The 19726-nt window shown below is 35.1% G+C and overlaps 3 protein-coding genes across 4 annotated transcripts; 1 reads left to right on the top strand and 2 right to left on the bottom strand.

Annotated features, from left to right (window-relative positions):
* The first annotated feature begins 9547 nt into the window (after positions 1 to 9547).
* On the top strand, positions 9548 to 12960 carry LOC133691124 (pentatricopeptide repeat-containing protein At3g21470). The gene has a single exon (XM_062111465.1). It carries the CDS (start codon positions 9620 to 9622, stop codon positions 11288 to 11290), a length of 1671 nt encoding a protein of 556 aa, XP_061967449.1. The 5' UTR covers positions 9548 to 9619; the 3' UTR covers positions 11291 to 12960.
* On the bottom strand, positions 11746 to 13517 carry LOC133691126 (psbP domain-containing protein 4, chloroplastic). 2 transcript variants are annotated; one of them, XM_062111467.1, is made up of 5 exons: positions 13053 to 13517; positions 12651 to 12754; positions 12417 to 12528; positions 12047 to 12274; positions 11746 to 11960 (listed from the first exon to the last, which is right to left on the bottom strand). In XM_062111467.1, exons 1-5 carry the CDS (start codon positions 13372 to 13374, stop codon positions 11896 to 11898), a joined length of 831 nt encoding a protein of 276 aa, XP_061967451.1. In that variant the 5' UTR covers positions 13375 to 13517; the 3' UTR covers positions 11746 to 11895. The 2 variants fall into 2 exon arrangements, with proteins under 2 accessions (XP_061967451.1, XP_061967452.1); XM_062111468.1 differs by having other exon boundaries at positions 12651 to 12758; positions 13053 to 13194.
* A 494-nt stretch (positions 13518 to 14011) lies between these two features.
* LOC133691125 (probable beta-1,4-xylosyltransferase IRX10) lies at positions 14012 to 16978 on the bottom strand. Its single transcript, XM_062111466.1, has 8 exons — positions 16504 to 16978; positions 16289 to 16435; positions 16107 to 16171; positions 15934 to 16003; positions 15605 to 15823; positions 14826 to 14969; positions 14605 to 14740; positions 14012 to 14523 (listed from the first exon to the last, which is right to left on the bottom strand). The coding sequence occupies exons 1-8, from the start codon at positions 16873 to 16875 to the stop codon at positions 14294 to 14296; spliced, it is 1383 nt and encodes a 460-aa protein (XP_061967450.1). The 5' UTR covers positions 16876 to 16978; the 3' UTR covers positions 14012 to 14293.
* Between the last annotated feature and the right edge of the window lie 2748 nt (positions 16979 to 19726).

The raw sequence follows: 19726 nt of genomic DNA, 5'->3' as shown, positions 1-19726 counted from the left end.
ATGCAAGAAAATTTACAAGCATTTATATATAAAAAATATCAAAAATACCAGTTGAAACACAAAAAATTACCCGAGTGTCACTGAATAGGTAAAAGACCGAAATACCCTCGGATTTCTCAAAAAATTACGAAAATGCCACTAGCGGCGCGTGTGGCACACGCGCGGTTACTGTGGGCGGCGGCGAGATTTTTGTCCAACCGACGGTCGATCCTGGTAGATCTGAGGACGAGGATTCTGATGGCGGTGGTATCGTCGGCCGTTGATGGCGGACGAAGGAGAATCGACGACTTGAAGCTTCGGTGGCCGCCGACAATTGCGGCCCTTTTCCGGCCAAATGGGGCAGAGAAAACGCTGGAAAAGACCGTTGTTTTGCTTTTTAGGAGGTTGGCGACCTTTCTGTGGTGGTTTGGAGGCTTGATACGGCCGGAGATGGGAGATCGGGGGAGAGAGAGAGAGTAGTCGGCGAGAAGAGCAAGAGGCTCTGAGATGTGCTATGGTGTGAACGCGCGCATGGTTCACCGGTGCATCTGAAGGCTGTGAACCGTTGGATCGTCGTTGAACTGATCCTGCGGTTGCGATTGGATGGATCTGCAAGTTGATCGGACGGTCCGGATGGGCTAAGGTGTGATCAGATGTGTCGCGGTGTACCGAAAGCTCGGTACACCGTGTGACGTGGCGCCACCGGATCTAAGGGAGAATTGTTTTAAGGGCTCAGATTGATTTGGGTTTTAATTGGGTGTGGTAAGCCCTATTGTATCTTATTAAATCAACGGTTCAGATCTGAATACTATAGATCTAACGGTTAGGATATATTTGGTATTTTTCAAATTGTTTTTTTTTTTAAATCAATATCCTACTCGCATGAAGAAATAGTTAAAAAAAACGTGAATAGTAAAGATTTGTTTTTTTCTTTCTTTCTTTTTTTCTTCTCCCCTCCTTTTTGTTTCTCTCTGGCGAAGTATCACTGTCTATTTATAGCCAATAACAGGAGACATGCAAATCTTCAAATCTTATTTTTTAAATCACCGTTTGCTTTCTGCATTTATTTAATCACCGTTTTGCTTTCGGCGCAACGCGTTGCGCCGTTTGACAGTTTATTTTATTTTATTTTTAATTATTTTTTTTATTATGTATAATAATATATATTTATATAGGTAAAATTAAAAACTCTATTTAGTATTAGAAAAAAACCTGATTCAACCACTAAAAATCCATTTTAATGACCGAAAATTATGTTGAAACACTGGGAAAAAAAACTTTTGATGGGTATCAACCCCGTGAACCGGGTTTTGGTCGAAAATGATGGTTTTTGACCCGAAACAGCTCGAAACTCATTTTTTTACCCTGGTCGACATGGTTTGACCCGTATTGACCCGGTGGACTCGGTTTTGGTTGGGAATGACGGTTTTGACCTGAAACAGCCTGGAATTCATTTTTTACCCTAGTCGACATGTTTTGACCTGTATTGACCCGGTGGACTCAGTTTTGGTCAAAAATGACGGTTTTGACCCGAAACGGCCCGTAACACATTTTTTACCCTGGTCGACATGGTTTGACCCGTATTGACCCGGTGGACTCGGTTTTGACCAAAAATGACGGTTTTGACCCGAAAAGGTCCGAAACTTATTTTTTACCCTAGTCGACATGGTTTGACCCGTATTGACCCGGTGGACTCGGTTTTGGTCAAAAATGACGGTTTTGACCCGAAACGGCCCGAAACTCATTTTTTACCCTGGTCGACATGGTTTGACCCGTATTGACCCGGTGGACTTGGTTTTGACCAAAAATGACGGTTTTGACCCGAAACGGTCCGAAACTAATTTTTTACCCTGGTCGACATGGTTTGACCCGTATTGACCCGGTGGACTCGGTTTTGATGGAAAGATGCGGTTGACTTGAGAAAAGTATATTTTTGAATTTTTAAACTTTTTCTTAATTTTTTTGGATTTTTTATAAATAACAATAGAAATAAAATAACATTCGAGAAAAGTGGATCCAAAATTGGGTTACAACACCTATGAGTGATTATTTATAATAGATTTAATTTCACTATTAATTATCTCCTTCTAATAGAAATCTTCCAGGCAGGACATTGCCTCGGAGTAGGTTCGAGGTTCATTTTCTAACAAGTATGTTAAAAAATCAAGACCAAATATTTTGGTTGTTTTTTCCTTTTTACTCTTTCCAAGCTCAACTTCGATATCTTTTTCTGATTGATGATGATTATTTAAGACATCCTCAATCATTCTCTTAGGTAAGCGATTTTCTCCTACTCATTTTCATGGAAATATATCCTTAAAGAATATAGCATTTCTTGATTCTATAATAGTATTAGGATGAATATCCTCAATATTTGACTTGTATATAAGAAATTGATATGCACTATTATTTGTATACATATCTGATGAATACACAATCCATAGTCTTAGACTCTATCTTTACCTTTTTAGAATCAGGTGTTGCTATATTTGCAAAACACCCTCACACTTTAAAGCATTTGTAGGAAGGTTTTCTACCTTTCCACAATTCATATGGTGTCTTTTTTATCGTATACATGGAAAACTCATCAACCTCCAAGGTATGGGGTGTTCATAAGAGGAAAAAATTTCAAGATACAAATGCTATAAATATTCTCTAAATAACTCAGGTAGGGGATTCGTAATCTTCACTCTCTTACAACATATTATCAGCATTTATCATATGTGAACTAAGAACAAAAATTCTTATTCTTAGAATTTAATGTTCATTTACTATAACTCCTCACTATAAAGTTATTGACTTAATCGTTGGAGAGTCTCTAAATCCCATCAAAACGGACTGTTTTGAAGAAATCCATATCTATGTCACCAACCATTTGCATCTTCAATTGTGGGGAATAAAAGATTAACATCAACATATAACTATCAATTATCCATACATTCAAAAAACTCAAGTTCCTAGTATACTGGATTCTAGAACATCATCACTTTTAAAGTCTACAAATAAAAAAAATAACTTAATTTTCTCATTACAATTCAAAATCCTATAGAAACAACTATAATTAAATATATATATATATATATATATGTAAAAAAACAAAAACATGCTAGACTTGATCCATATTGTACACAAAATGATAAGAAAGATTCAACGAATCTAGACAGGTATTATTTATGAACCTCTACTAATGGTGCACATGTGACTCAAGTTTAAAACCCATGTAGCTTAGGGTCTCTCATTTCTAGAAATTTTGATCTCCCATTAGAATTTTAACTTTTCAACTCCTACTATATAAGTTATAAGAAAATCTTATGATATTTCAATATAAGATTGAAGTTTTTTGGGTTTACAAAAACATGCTAACAAAAGATATTTGAAATTAATTCTTCATTTACTTATAAGTAGTTTGAAGCATATTAATATATTATATTAAAGTTCTTAAATTTTAGAACAATTTTTTAAAAAAAAATTATTTAAAATATAAGTAAACTCCACGTTTAATTTGACCTCAAATACATTAAAAAGAAAAACAAATTTGACCTCAAATATACTAAAACCAAATTTATAACATCCTCTGCTATTCTACAAGAACACGGCAAAGCATGGCTACCTCAAGAACTAAAAAAAAAAGGTCAAGACTGGTTTCGACTCAATTCATTCAGGTGTGCGTGTACACTCAAGTTTAATTAGTGCCATGATCAAGAGCTAAAGAAGGAAATATTGCAAAACAAATACAGCGGAATATTTACAATATAGTGAAAATCTTCTAGATACTAAAACATAATACCTTTGCTATTATGCCGTCGTGAATTCCTTAATGTATGTAGAATAATCAGCTGAAGAAAGCTGATTATTCAATAGCAAATATGATAATATTCATGAACAACGCTGAAGAAAACTGGGTCTAAGCTTGAGAGAGTTTTAGAAATTAATTTTTAAAATTACACTCCATCTATCTATCTGTGTTTTTTTTTCTGATAAATTATCAGGGAAAATTAGAAAAGATTTCGCTTATCTGTGTAAGGGAATGTGCTGCTCAATTAATTAAACTGGAGAATTTTCATCACATGTTTAGAAAACAGAACGTTAGTTCAATTCCTTGCTTTTGTCCTTCCTTGAATTCCTTTTCGTTTGTAAAATGGAGCTCTCAAATCAGTCTCAGTGATAGCTAGATCAGTGAATATTTTGATTGTAAATGCTAACAGAGATTTTGTTTTTTTCCACAAAAAATCTCCTCTTATACATTCAAATTCAAACTAAACATGCGTATGTTATTATAATAACGATTATTTTTAAAATATTTTTTTGTGTAGAAATATATTGAAATAATTTTTTATTTTTTTAATTTATTGTTGATATTAATACATCAAAATAATCTAAAAAATATAAAAATAATAATAATTTTTTATAAAAAAATATTTTCCAGCAGTAAAAACACACAGGATCACTAAAATGATCCCTGTGCGAAACTTCGTGACTGAAACCGGGGTCCAATCATATTCTAAAGAATAGAATAATGTTTGGTCTCGTGTTTGAATATTTCATGCAGTGGTATCCTGCCTCGTGGGACACTAAAGATAGGCCAAAAAGAAATAATCGAAGGAGAAGAAAATATAGAGTGTATTTAGCAGTGTGGTAACGATTGTTTTTCAAATAGTTTTTCATGTTGAAATATATATTAATGATGTTTTTTTATTTTTTAAAAATTATTTTTAACATCAGCACATCAAAACGATTCAAAAGGTACAAACCACATTTAATTTTAGCAAAAAAAAATCAAAATTTAACAAAACACAGGTTGAAACGCAAAGCCAAACAAACTATAATAAGTGCTTGCGTCCACAACTTAATTTCATTTTTTCTCATTGAGGGCACACCTAAAATAATTGGTGGAATAGTATAGGACATTGAATCTAGTTCCTATCCTGTACAGGATCCCTCCCTTTGAGGGCGATTAGCATTCAAAGCTTTCAGTCTCATACACTCTTGATGCTTTTTTTTCTTCCCCCTTCCCTTCTTCTCGGTTTTAAACAGAGCACTCTTCGTAGTTTTTCTTGTCATTTACTTTTATCTTGGCGATGTGATGAACACACATTGATATATAGGCTACTGCGATCGTCTTGTTGGTTAGTTAATTCACACTAGGCTACAAAAGCAACACCAAAAACTATAATCATGGTAAGCCAGAAAAGGGACTGGCTGATAATGCAAGTTCCAATAATCATGACCTGCTAGATTCATAGTTGGACCGACCAGTCCCATCAATTGCAAATTTACACATAATGCACTGTCACTCTAAACATAATCATCAGCTTTTATCTAATCCGTTCTCGGAACTTAGGAGTAAAGACAATTTACTGGAAGGCAACAAAGTCGCCTCCGATTATCTTGCTAATTTGGTTGTATCATATGCAGGAACAATATGTTTAAAGTAAAAAATAAAGATATAATATAAACTTATCTCTATAACTTTGAATGATCTTATACTTTCAAAAGAAAATGTATAGAGAAACGTGTTCTTTATCATAATAATCAAAAATGAACTTGAAGTCTCGTGAGGACGACAGACCATGTGTGCCACTAACAAAATCCATTTTCCTACGGACAAAATGTTTACTAGCACTCTAGCCAACTGTAAATCTTGAGGAAGAGATCAATTTGATGATTGATTGAGACATCAATGCTAATGGGTTCCACGCAGCACCCATTTTAGCAATGTCTGTCTTGTGTTTCATCATGATGAGACTTAATTTGTTTTACACTAAGCTCATGTTTAATTTCCAAGCGCGATAATCATTGCATTCCCAGCGGTCGACATTAATGGCAGATCATTAATTAAGTGTACTGTCTGCGATTTGCAATGGGGTCTAAGTTTTTCTGATTTTAGAACAAGAGGTTCTGCAAAATGCAATGGAACCAATTCTTTTACCTGCTTGCCTAACCGTGAGATTATTTTTATATTTTATAATAATAAAAATCATATATATATATATTGATGCTCCTGCATCAAATCCCTTAAAATTAAATAACCATTATTTTAGCCATGTATATTGTAAAAATATCTCCCCTTGTATATTCTGCAGTTTAGTTCAAAGGAAATTCATATGGAATTTTACGAAGTCTAACAAGGTATCAGAGCAATGATCTTAGACTGCAATTCCTATGATCAGACCAAAAAAGAAAACCAAACAGCTCAAACTCCGTGGTTGATTCCACCAAATTGATAGAGCCACCAAATACTTCCATAAATTTTATTTATGAAAAAGATGAAATTCTTTGAAAGTTAAATTATATATTTTTTTGGTAAACTAGGTTATTTTTAAATTTATTAAATCAATTAAATCATATCAAAATAATTTTCATATGCTTTAATTAAAAATATGAGCTCGGAAGAATCAATTACTAAAGTTTTTAAAGTTTATTTGATGTTACAAGTTTAATAATAATATAAAAAAGTTATCCGCCGTCTAGATATTTTTTTTAGGGTGAACAAAATTTTGATCTCACCTCAAAACGTAGCAAGTGTATTAATTAGGGTTCAAGCAAGCCCTGCGACAACTACAGCAGAAGACGTGTACATCTTAATTTAATCCCTTGTGACAACTAGTTCATTATAAGATTTTTAATTAGTCCTTGGACATTATATTCTCCGTAAGAAAATAATAAAGAGGCTTCCACGATCAAATTAAGAATTTAATTTGTATAGTTTCTTATTTTTCAGCACAAAACACGCATTAAAACATAAGTTAATAAAAATTAATAAGACATTTTAACCGCGTAGAAGAAAAAACATTTTCCTTGATGTTATCCACTCATGATATTGAATTTGATAACTTGTTAAACTTAATTTATAAAGGTTCAACATCTAATTGAATTTAAAAATATTGAGTTTCAACTCGTTAGATTCATATTTATTTGGACGCAATACATAGTTGAACTCAGAAATATTAAGACTGGCAGCTCGCTAGACTCACATCTATTTGAGCTCAGAATGTAGCAGAACTTAAAGATCTTGAGTCTCATAGCTCATTAGATCCATATCTATTTGAGCTCAACACGTAGCAGATCTCAAAGATATTAGGTTTGATAGCTCTCCATACCAATATATACTTAAGCTTAGTATGTAGCTAAACCGAAGGATGTTGAATTTGATTATTCACCATACTCATATATACTTAGGCTCAGTATGTAGTTGAATTTAAAGATATTAGATTTTAAAATAAGTCATACCCATGTCATCTGAGCCTGATATTTGCCAAATCTAAGTACATTGAATTATCACCCTGTCTTTGACTCTTTTCAATATAAACCTAGGCTAAAAGATAAAATTTTAAAATTAAATTGATCTATCAACTACTTGTCATAACCACAACCACCATATTATTATTAATATAACAATTATTTCGTTATCATTCACCACAACAACTATCTTATCATCACCACCACTATAATTATCAAACCTAGTCAGGTTTAATGAATCAATTAGGTAACTCCTTGTCTTGAAGTGTTGCTCGAGTTGGATTTATTTTTGAATAATTTTAAAGAGTTAATTTAGTTAAACTTGAATGATTTAATTTAAATATAAATGAGTCCTGATTAATTATTTTTTAATTTTTGTTTAAAACAGTATCATTTTATAAATAAATAAATAAAAGAAAGAAACTTACCTTTATCCAAAAACAACTTTGTTTCATGTAAAACAAAACTCAATAGACCTTGGTCGATTGACCGGCTCGTCAATTGACCTACTCAACCCATACCCCAGAGGCCTTGTACTACGTCAGAGGTCTCTCCGGATCCTGTAAGTATGACCACCCCATGTCATGCTCAAGAACAAATGCCTAGATACCAACATGGTTGCGAGTGTCAATCTTCCTTGGCAAAGAAGCTTTTTTTATTTTTTTCAGTGTTCAAAACCGCAACATTAAAGAGAAAGCTCCATCTTGTTTTGGGCAAATAATGGAATTCCTGCTTTCCCTTTGAGGACCAACCATGGATGCTTTGATTTCCAAACGCCCATCGCCAATAGATGCCGTATCCATATTTAACTAGAAGGGTTACATGAGAACTGGGAAACAGAGTAATCGATGCAAAATGACCATTATACATCACATCATATGCGAATCAAGTGATCAACCCCTACATTCTCTTTCACAGAATTGGACGGTGGATAAGCAGGATTTGAAGTTCCTTGTTGCATCTTCCATGATGATCGAATTTTATTTTTCACTTAAATTTCTTAAAATTTGATCCAGTGATTTGAACGCTACTCTGATCGGTAATTACACAGCTCTATTATGGAAAATAAGCAACCAGCCGCGTATAATATATCACACAGTTTTCAATTTTGACATCGCTTCGCACAGCTGGAGCATTATCTCCACTATCTTTTGATAATATCTGGACACATATTTGTGAGGAAAACCACCTTCTATTAGACTTCAGGAAAGGATTAAATCTCTCTCAAGGGACTCGTCTTTGATCTTTAGTCAAAGGATTTTCATGTTTATTCAAGAAGTAATTAAAGAGACGAATAAAATTAACACTGCCTAAATTGGTAGGCACAGGTCTAGCGAGAGGCCCATTTAAATCGATTCGAGTGGAGTGAAAGTCTACACATCTAGGCCTAATCATCGAAACCATGAATGATATATGAAAAACACACATCCTAAGATTTCATGGAAAAGAAGAATATGAATGCTAAGTGGGCTTAAATCCATCACCGACTGGAATTTGCAGGATTTTATGCGAAAGCTATGGAAAATATTCGTTGAATTATTAACCCCAGACGGGAAATTCAATTACATCTTTTCCACATTTCAATTCTATATTTGATCGTAACATTTGTTATAGATTAACATCACAATGGCTTTAGACAGTTTATTCCAGTGACTAGGTTATGAATTTAATAAGTTAATTTAAGTAAATATAAGTTGAGTTTTTTTATATTTTAATTATTTTTTTAACATTTAATTTATTTATTAAAAATTAAATTTTTAAATTTTTTTTTATTTTGGATTATATTAGGTTATCAAGTTCCCATTTATTTTTTGTTTTGTTATCAAATATAATCATAAAAACCTTTTAAAAATATTGTATTTTTCTAATATTGGCAAGTATTTATTTTTTGCAATTAATTATTATTAATTTTTTTATTTATCTCAATTTATTTATTGTCTTTATCTTTTTTAATTATATTAGTAAACAAAATAAGTAATTATAAAAAATCATTTGTAACATAATTCCATTGAGCGCAAAGTAAAAAAGAATTATTAGGAAATTATACTTCATCATCGGCACTTGCATAATTAAAACAAATCAAATACATACGAGGTAGTTGATAGAGCAATTCTGTAAAACAAAAATCTTGACTTAAAAGAAATGGTCATTTAAGGTAAGAAGATTTGCATTTCATTAGTGAAAAATCTAAGGTTGAAGGTGTAATTTTGTAAGGAAATGGGATCAAATTGGAAAAGTTTGAAACTTGAAGGCTTACTTTTGTAAAGAATTAGGATTCCCGTAGAAAAATTTCAAACCTTGAAGGTCTAATCAACGATGTCCAGTCTCTTAGAAAAGACAAGGGTGCTCTAATCTCTCTCTCACTTCCTGTTTGGAACAACTCCAAAATTACACTAGCCCTATGTGTACAAGCCATGAAGAAAACAACTTTATACCACAAGAAATCATACACTATCCTCAAAAACAAATTCAATACTACAAATATCAAAACTCTCAACTTTGCCCTGCAACTACAAACCCCAGTTGGTCTTCCTGTATAAGAAAACACGTCTCTAATGGATCATACAGAGAAGCAATTGTTTTATACAATCAAATCCGCAGCAAAGGAGTGTACTTTTTGGGATTGATCCCTTTAGTCCTTAAAGCATGTGCTTATGTTTCCGTGCTGAATTGTGGGAAATCTTTGCACAGTGAAGCAATAAAGCATGGAGTAGATTCTAATGTACGTATTGGGACATCATTGGTTTCTATGTATGCAAAATGTGGTGATATACCCGATTCGCGTAAGCTGTTTGAGTATATGCCTGAGAGAAATGTTGTGACATGGAATGCCATGATTAGTGGATATGGTAAGAATGGGGACATGAAATCAGCATCAGTTTTGTTTGACAAAATGTCGACCAGAAATGCGGTTTCTTGGATTGAAATGATAGATGGGTTTGCCAGAAGTGGAGATATGGTTGCCGCTAGGCGTACGTTCAATGAGGTACCATTTGAATTGAAAAATGTGGTGACTTGGACTGTGATGATTGATGGGTATGCGAGCAAAGGAGAGATGGAAGCTGCAAGATTGCTTTTTGAAGAGATGCCACAGAGGAATTTCTTTGTCTGGTCGTCCATGATTTCAGGGTATTGTAAGATAGGTAATGTTAAGGAGGCGAGGGCTATTTTTGATCGCGTTCCAGTTAGGAACTTGGTGAACTGGAATTCTTTGATTTGTGGTTACTCGCAGAATGGGTTTTGTGAGGAAGCTTTGGATGCCTTTGGGAAGATGCAAAATGAGGGTTATGAGCCTGATGAAGTTACAGTTGTGGGTGTTTTATCTGCTTGTGCCCAGTTGAGTCTACTGGATGTTGGTAAAGATGTGCATAAGATGATATGTGCGAAAGGGATGAAGCTTAATGAGTTTGTTGTGAATGCGTTAGTGGATATGTATGCGAAATGTGGGGATTTAACTGGTGCCCGATTGATCTTTGAACGAATGACCAATAAAAATAATGCCTGTTGGAATTCTATGATATCAGGCTTTGCCGTTCATGGGAAAACCAAAGAGGCTCTAGAGTTCTTCGGGAGAATGGAAGAGTCAAATGAGAAGCCTGACGAAATAACCTTTCTCTCTGTTCTCTCGGCTTGTGTTCATGGGGGATTTGTAGAAGTTGGTTTGGAAATTTTTTCTAAGATGGAGGGATACGGGTTGTCAGCAAGTATCAAGCACTATGGCTGTCTGGTTGATCTTTTGGGGCGAGCAGGAAGAATACAGGATGCTTATCATTTGATCAAGAGTATGCCAATGAAACCAAATGATACGGTTTGGGGTGCTTTCCTTGGAGCTTGTCGAATTCATATGGATAATGATATGGTGGAGCAGGTGGTAGAAGATGTTTGCACATCGGATTCTAGTGTTGATTCTGGAAATGATCCTCATTATGCTTTGTTGTTGAACATATATGCTGGTTCTGGTAGCTGGGAGAAGGCTGGAAGGGTGAGTATGGTCATGGCGGATAGAGGGCTTCAAAAGACTTCTGGACGCAGCTCACTTATGCTTGAAAATACAGAACAGTTTCATATCTGATCTAGGTCACTGTTACCATTAAAGATTGAATCTATGGTCAACAGGAACCAGTAAAATATCTGGTTAGGCATCTGGGTGAAGTCTCCAGTAACATTGTTGCACTACCCTCTGTCACTATAAATAGGACAAAAGGAGGTTCACTTGAAGAAGAATGTGGGCGATATATGGCGATTCTTCTGCTCTGCTTTTTTATTAGATAGGGACCCCATCCCCTGGATTCATGACAGACTTGTGAAGGCAAGGGTTTGGCAAATGGTTGTCAGTAGAAGATGCAACATAGCAGCTCTGGTGCTCTATGCTGAAGTATTCTGCTTGTGTATGCATCAAGCAACTTCCAGATAACATCAGGAGAGCTTTTCTTGAAGGTTTGATCAAATAGATCATTAGTTCATTTTGTGTAATATAATTCAGTTGTGCCTTAAATGCACTCTTTTTTGTTGTAACCTCTACAGAGCTTTTCCCAAAGTTCCTTTGCGTAAGATAATATGTGGAACTCAATTGTTCTGTAAATACACTATTGTAACTGTTTTTCTTGTTGAAAATTACATTGTTGGTGAAAAATGCTGACTGCTCCTTGGCTATCTTCAATCTAGAAAAGAACTTGCCTAGACAACTCGAAAGGAGTCTGCTATCCTCTTCAGATCCTGGTAGTGTCTCTTCCACTGAAGACCTGCAAAAATTATGTAAAGTATAATTTAGCTCATAATTTTTTAGCTTTATAACAAGATATGCATGGATGTAGTATTATCTCCTCACCATTCCCAGTGACATTGAACAAGTAGAGGCGATTTCCCGCTGCAGTTGCAGTGATCAGTGCATGAGGTGGCTCTAGCTCGTACTGGTAATATCTTCTTCCAGAATGTTCTTCTACATTCATGCTTAGAACCTTCCCTTCTACATTCTCTCCAATTACTTCTGGACCAAAAGCGTTAATTACTTTCTCTGGAGGTCCAATTTGTTCGATTGTAGCATTTTCACCAAGATCTGTATAAATCACAGGTTAACCGGAATAATTGAAATCATGGAGACTGCATACTAGCATGGTTGAGAGAGAAGGGGGTGGGGTGGGGGGATGTTGAGTTAGGAAGCACCCAATGGAATGAATGCTAAAGGGGTTGGAACTCACAATCTGCAAATCTGAGAACAGGAGCTACAATGACAAAAAGGCGTCCTTCCTTGGAGCTGCCAAATCTCAAATCGATTTCTGTGCCACCAAGATCTGCTATTGATACTGGAACCTGTTAGCAAACAAGCTGATTCAGTGAAAGCTTACAAACTAAAAACAATAATTTTAACCAGTTGAAAGACTTAAATTTGAAGTAAGAAATCTGGCGTTCAGTTCTTCAGAGTAGAAAGTCACCTCTTCCCAACCTTGAGGCACAGAAAAAAGATAAGGGATGATTGGACTCCATCCAACACCATGCCCCCCAGACTTGTCATCTGGCCTGCGGTATGTCCTCCAACCTGTCTGAGCATGTTTTGCATAACGAAATTTACCATTCACACACAATCAAGAAAGGATGGAAGAAATGCAGCTCAAAGGAGTTTTGTTAATTTAGCATTCTTTGTATGGCTTCATGCTACGTGTGGAATTTACCCGAGATGCTAAATTTGAATTTGGGACTGCAGGTTATATTACATATGCTCAATTCAATTAACCTTATTACCAACTGTTGCATATTGTTATTTACATGGAAAGAGAGTGAGAGAGAGAGATCTAGAACTCAAATGGCCATGCGGAAGCAGAACTGAGAAAACCGACCTTGGTCATCAGGTTCAGATAAGCCAGGTATTCTTCCTGCTAAAAGGCCTTGTTTCACAACTGCCAGCCCTTCTCCTGCAGATCCCAAAACTGAAGTTGAAACCAAAGAAACCCCAGAAACCAAAACTGACCTTCTCTTCAAAAACCCGGCGGATTTCTCATTTTCACCATCAAGAAAGCCACTCTTTCTGGATTCTGCTGTTATTTTAGCTCTTGATGGGAAGTTTTCTGGTGAATGACTAAGCAAATGATTGTCAGGAACTATTTGTTGGTGATGATATCTCCATTGAAGACCACAGCTGGTGAGTAAGGTGGTTCCCATCTTCTCTACACCTTAAAAACTGGTAGAGAAATGAGGATATCGATTTGTACTCTCTCCGGAAGATTAAAGAGCAGGACTCACTGTTTAAAAGTTGTGCTCCGATGATTTATTCTGTGCCTAGTTGCCGATGGAATGAAGAAATTAAATTAAATAAAGTGCCTATTTGTGGACGTGGTTCGATAGCTGTACACATTTCGGATTCTTTCTGATAAAAAAATCAGCACTTCTAGCCTCACACGTGGCATATCCATATGTTCACTTTTGGACTGTAACCCAAAAACAAGAATATTTCGCTCATTGAGAAGGTAAATTTACAGCCTCAAAAACACCCGAGTATTTTTAAAAGAAAACCCATTCCTTGGAGAAGTTTCAGTACTTAGAAATCACCGTGAACCTGAACACGGTAAGAGAACCATAGTGACCTGCAGCTTGGGAATTTAGGACGGTGACCGGAGCCGTTAGTTTATATAAACCGTACAAGGCCAAATCCCTGACAGAGAAACCGTGGAATTTATTGCGCCCAGACGTAAACCTAATTTCAGGTTGAATTACAGTTTAGTCGTGTACACCTTCAATGTTATAGCCAAATGCCAGATTTCATAAACATATGATGGGAGATGGAACAGGATGCATGGACTTCGTAAGAAAAATCCACCAACGTATCATTTCAACACAAAAACAGTCGTCCATGCTATCATCAACAATTTCTCTTCAAGTCTATGCAGTATGCACTGTCTATAATGCCTATACATAAATTTCATATTTAATATAAAAAAATAAAAGAAAAAAGAGAGAGAGTATCAGGGAAAAATGTTCTACAGGGCGTGAATTAGTGGCACTTGGCAAAATGAAAGCAAAAGAAAATGGCCAAAATCAAAGAACCAGGGATGTAAAGGAACTACAAGCATTTCAACAATCATCAGGGCAAAGGCATGGGAGGAACCCAGCTTGAGAACTCAACCAAGCGTCTATCAACAATCGTTCTATTGTGCAGCCAGAATGTCTCAGCTGATTGGTGGAATTGCCGTAATTTTCTCTGAAGTTCCCACATTATTCCTTGCATTGCAGAACAGGACTCAAATTCTGGAGCATATACCCACAAGCATCTTATTTGTCTACCAGCAGCTATCATCTGCTCTATGTTTTCATCTGAAACACAAACTCAAAGTTAGATTGTACGACCGAGAAAAACATCCAGGAGATCAAGGAAGCAAGCACATTGAATTTGACCTGGAATTGATTCTAAATACTCCAAAAGTTCAAGCCCTATTCGAGTGGATGGCCATTTGATTGATATCTGGGTGTAGTCAATCACATTTTGGAAAGGAAATTCTGCTTGATCTGATAATATAACCGGGACACACTCCTGTTTAGCAAAAACATAAAATCACTTCAACTGGGCTCCATGTGTGTTTGTGCGCAGGGAGAGGGAGAGGGAGAGGGAGAGAGACCACAAAAAAAGACTCATAAAACCGAAGTGTCCAAGAAGATTCTCCACGTGGAGCAAGGCAGAACTTGGCATTGCGTAGGTGTTGAAAGTACTCCATCCTCCCAAATTTGCCAGGGCCGCTGAACTTCAACTCTGGAGATTCCAACTGTTTATGATGTCATTATGTATATGCTATATCACTGGTAAACAAATGTGAGCACTAACAGCACTCATCATCTCATGAAACAAAGTTACAGGGTTGAGTGTGCGAAGCAGATTGCACTGACAAGCCACAAACACTCATAAAGACTCTGTTCCTTTTCCTAAGGACATGCATAAGAACAACATGCAAGTGTCTCCAATTCAGTCACAAACCTAAAGTAACTGCCAAAACAAATATAAAGACTGGACTCAGCTTGAAAGTGCAAAATTATGCAATGAAATGAGCACGAGAAAAGGCTAATATTATGTCTACGTCTGGAATAAGCATCCCTCCCTATAGACATCCAAACCAAAAGCATGACTGTTCCTACTATGACCATTCTAACAGATACACAAAACATGCTCTACATATGACCAATCAGCCCAGCATGGTCAGTTTCAAAAGAAAAAAAGATTGATACTGAACCATATGAATATTTCAGAATTTGTTCTCCAAATCCATACAGAAACCAAAACTAAATCAACAACAAAAAATCCTAGACGTCCTTCTACGCATGGAGACAACCTCATTTGGGTAATCAAGAATTCACAGAAGACAACATACCTAGTCTAGTTATAAAAAAGAAAAATAAAACATACCTTATCTGGATACTGCTTCGCAAGCTCTATTAACTTCAGGCGACCAACTTTCCCTTGTGCACGACCTAAATAATTCGCCAAATACTTCCTCTTTGATAAAGGTAGGGGTTGAACCATTGCTACCCTTCTTTTAGTCATCCCATCTTCAACATTCCCAGGAATGATAATATCTTTCCATGTATTAAAAGCACTCGTATCTTTCTTATCAGTCCTGTCCGCCTACAATAACACACAGCCCAACATTCTTTACACCATAAACTTCAGACCAAAATAAAAATATCACCAACTAAAACAAGTAAATGCAGTATGTCAAGAAGTATAAATGGTACCTCAGGAGTAAGAATTATGGAACGATTAATATACGTCGCCCAGGATCTAAATAAATGAGCTCCGGCACCACTGCAATCGTGTAAAAGTACACACATGAATCAAAAAGCATATGTGATAAGCATTTTAACGAATCTTGAAACGAATTCAAGTTGAAACCAGATAATTATTATACCTAGGAAAGACAAAAATGTGATCACGGCCTCCTGATCGTCTAAAATACGGCATTTGACTTAATACCTGAGAAATTAACATTAACAAACACATTCAAATTACTTTTTTTTTTAAAAAAAAAAAGTAGCTGCTTCAGTCCGAATCAAATAAGTGAAAAGATTGACACCTTTAAAAAAAAATTACCTTGACATAAGTGTGGTTTATCTCTTTATCATTTAGACCACCCATCATCCGTACACATTTAACATAGGCAGGCACAAAGAATAAATCAGCTTCCTCCTTCTTTCTCGTTCTAAATCTCGATTCTAACAACAGCCCGTGTATCTTAACCTGTCCAGAAAATCAGAAACGGCAAGAGAAATAATAAGAGATAGCCCTTGGTTTTTGAGTGAAATTACCTGAGTGCCCCACTGGCCTTTAAGACAAGCATCAGCTGAGATTTTTCCGTCCCTGCCTCGCAAGAGTTCTTTCAATCCGTCAATTTCGTCTTCCTCGTAGACGTAGATCTTGAGGGAGAGGTGGGACCCGTAGCCTCGCTGAGGCCAGGAGAGGGATCCACCGTCGGATACGTGAACGACATTTGGTGATGGATGGTCGTTATTCAAGGAGGAGGGAGGGCCAGTAGGGAAGGCTTGATCAAAGAGGCGAGTGAGGAAGAAAGTGGTGGCGATTAAGAGGAGAGCGCCGATCTGGTGTGTGCGGGTGCATGGTGGTGAAGTGTGGTTGTGAGGAGAGAAGATTCTGGCGGGTTTGTTGTTTGGGCTTCCCATTTTTTGTTTTCTGTGTTTAGTGAAGTGGAGTTGGGATCTTCGGTGTAGCGAGTGACGATAAAGAGGAGGAAAGAAAATTGAAGAAGGAGAGAAACGAAGCCGTTTTGGTTCGATGCATTAATGCCCCCACTGTCAAAGCTTTTTCTATGGTTATATAATATTTAGAGCTCAATTTAAATTCATTAAAAAAAAACTAACAGAAAGGCGAACCTCCCACCTTCCGACTGTGTGTATTAGTACATGATTTGATCTTATTCTCATTCGAACTGAAATTTAAAATGAACTGAAATTTAAAATGATGATGGAGTGTACAATTAGTTAATTTTTTTAGTTTAATTGATTTAATTTAATTTTTTAATTAAAATGTTTTATAACTTGATATGAAAAATGGTTGATAGCGGATAATATCTGGTAAGTTAAGATAACTCATAAGTAATATTTTAATGTTTAAATTAAATATCTCATTTGATAAATATGGAGATTGCTTAATATTTAAATTAATAACTTTATAGATATAAAAAATATAATAATATTTTATAGAAATAGTGCATGAAAATATATATACCCAAATTGTTAAGAATTATCTTAAATTTGAATGATTCATAATATATTTATTAATTATGAGTTTTGTCATTTTATTAAGGGAAAGGTATTAAAGTTTAATTTCATTCTTATAATATTTTGAATTATATGATATTATTATTTTATTATTTTTTGGGTGTTTTAGTTATTTTATAATTTACTGAATAGACAATAATAGTACCCAATAAAAAAATTATCAAATAATTCTTATGTCCTATTTGAATGTACTAAAATGTAAAGTATATGGCAAAAATAAAAAATAGTGAAAAACTATATAAAAAAAAGTAGGTCAGGAGCAAGCATGGGATTGTGCGTTTGGCTTGTTCCCTCAAAGCATAGCCCCGTAGTTTTTATGTATAAAAAAGAGCTCGATGAGATATGTTAAAAATCCATGATTTCATAAAAATGTAAAAAAAAAAAAAACTTGGAATTTCAACTATACCTAATAAAAAATTCAAATTAATTTTAGTTGATTTATTTAAATGAACTAAGTTGTAAATGTAAGGCAAAAAAACAATAAAGAAAAACTTTAATTTTTTTAACAAAAATTGGTTAGGCCTGTGCGCTTATCCCGTATCTAAAAAATTAGATCCAAATATCAAACTCTATATATAAAAGAAAAATAGTGTAGATAATGTGTCGTCAACTAACCTAGTTTCCATTGTTTAGAGGATTGTTGGGAAGGTTGGTTTGGGGGTTTTTTTGCTTGAAAAATCAAATTTCAACATGTTTTTAACTTAAAACACGTAAAAAATACTTTAGACACCTTGATAAATTTATTTATAATCTCAGATAACTAAAAAATTAGTTTCAAATCTCAAAATCAATCTGAAAAAAGAACTCCATAAGCACATATCTATCATCTTAAGCAAGGAAAAGAACAAAAAACACACAGGTAAAACTTTCTTCATCGAATGAAACTTATTGACACCAAAATTAATTTTTTTCGTGGTTAGAATCGGTATTAACTAAAATTTTCTATTTTTTCCATTAGAATTCAACTACTCTCTCTCCTCTATCAAACCCTATGATTTTATTTTTCATTTCAATGGTGGATTCCAAACAAATCTTACCGAAACAATTGCCAAGATTTTTATTTTTTGAGAAAAATGAAGAGAGAAAAAAATACTTACCGGAAAAATAAATTTTACACCTGAAATTATTTTGAAATCAATGTCATTAACAGTTAAAACATTCAGTCAATAACTTTATTATCTAACGATGACTCTACTAAAACTATTGAGTTTCTCAAAACAAATGTATGTAGCAAAAATGGTAAAAAAAAAATTTAGAATCCCAAGAATCTCGCTTGACAAATCTAGAGTTATTTTAGGTTTATATGAATATTATATGAAGATCACATGTTTTTATTTTGCTATTAATAATTGCTTCAAAGCTAGATTGTCGTAAATTTTAACAATAATTCACACGAACTACCAGTCAAAAATATCATAAATACTTTATGGATAAAAGAGTTATATTTTTTTAGTGGTAACTCATTTTCTCTTATATTTTTCATGTGATTTGTAACTTAAGTAGTTTTTGTATTACTTCTTTTAAAGTTTAGGTTTGAGTAAAATGGAAAAGATAGTTTTTTTTATCTGTAAAAGGAAGATAACTTGTCTTAAAGTTCAAGACGATTTATATAGCTTTGAATCCACGTAGATGTTTCTACACAAGGGAACCTACGGTGACAATAGACCACCGCAAAAACACCTTAGTTTTGGGTTCTGGGGGTTGTTTACTAAAGATGACAATAACCAGAGTGATCGTCAGGGAACCTGTGACAAGAAGGCATGCCCTCATTTAATGCACGTGTGTTTTGTCGTCGTGGTCGATGACTAGGTTTGACTGGTCGGTCTATGGAATCTTAATAAACCTCTTATTCAAAGGTGGTGTCATGCTAGGTCCTCTGCATATCCCAGGTTCAGTTTAATCGTGGACTGGACTTATTGAGCCACTAGGGCTTCTAGGAGCCCATATTAATAGCCCATACCGATTTTATTCAAGCCTTCAATATCCATATAAGCGTTACAGCCCAATTGAAGACCCGCGGAATGAAACCTGCAAGGCAAGGCAGAGAAGTGTACAGGTGGACGATACATCAGATACTGAGATTTGGTTGATGGGGGCGGCAAAGACAATCAGGAAGGTTGTGGGGCCGACAGCACGCCACACGTCGTTTCGCTATCATGTCTAAAACCGAACAAAGAGGAAAAGGAGGGCTTGAATTTGCTGGATTATTTACAGGGGTGGCATTCATTTCACA

The sequence above is a fragment of the Populus nigra genome, chromosome 4 (genome assembly GCF_951802175.1).
Source record: "Populus nigra chromosome 4, ddPopNigr1.1, whole genome shotgun sequence".
Lineage (NCBI taxonomy): Eukaryota > Viridiplantae > Streptophyta > Magnoliopsida > Malpighiales > Salicaceae > Populus > Populus nigra.
The sequence above is the reverse complement of the archived record's forward strand: the minus strand, read 5'-3'. Positions and strand labels throughout refer to the sequence as shown.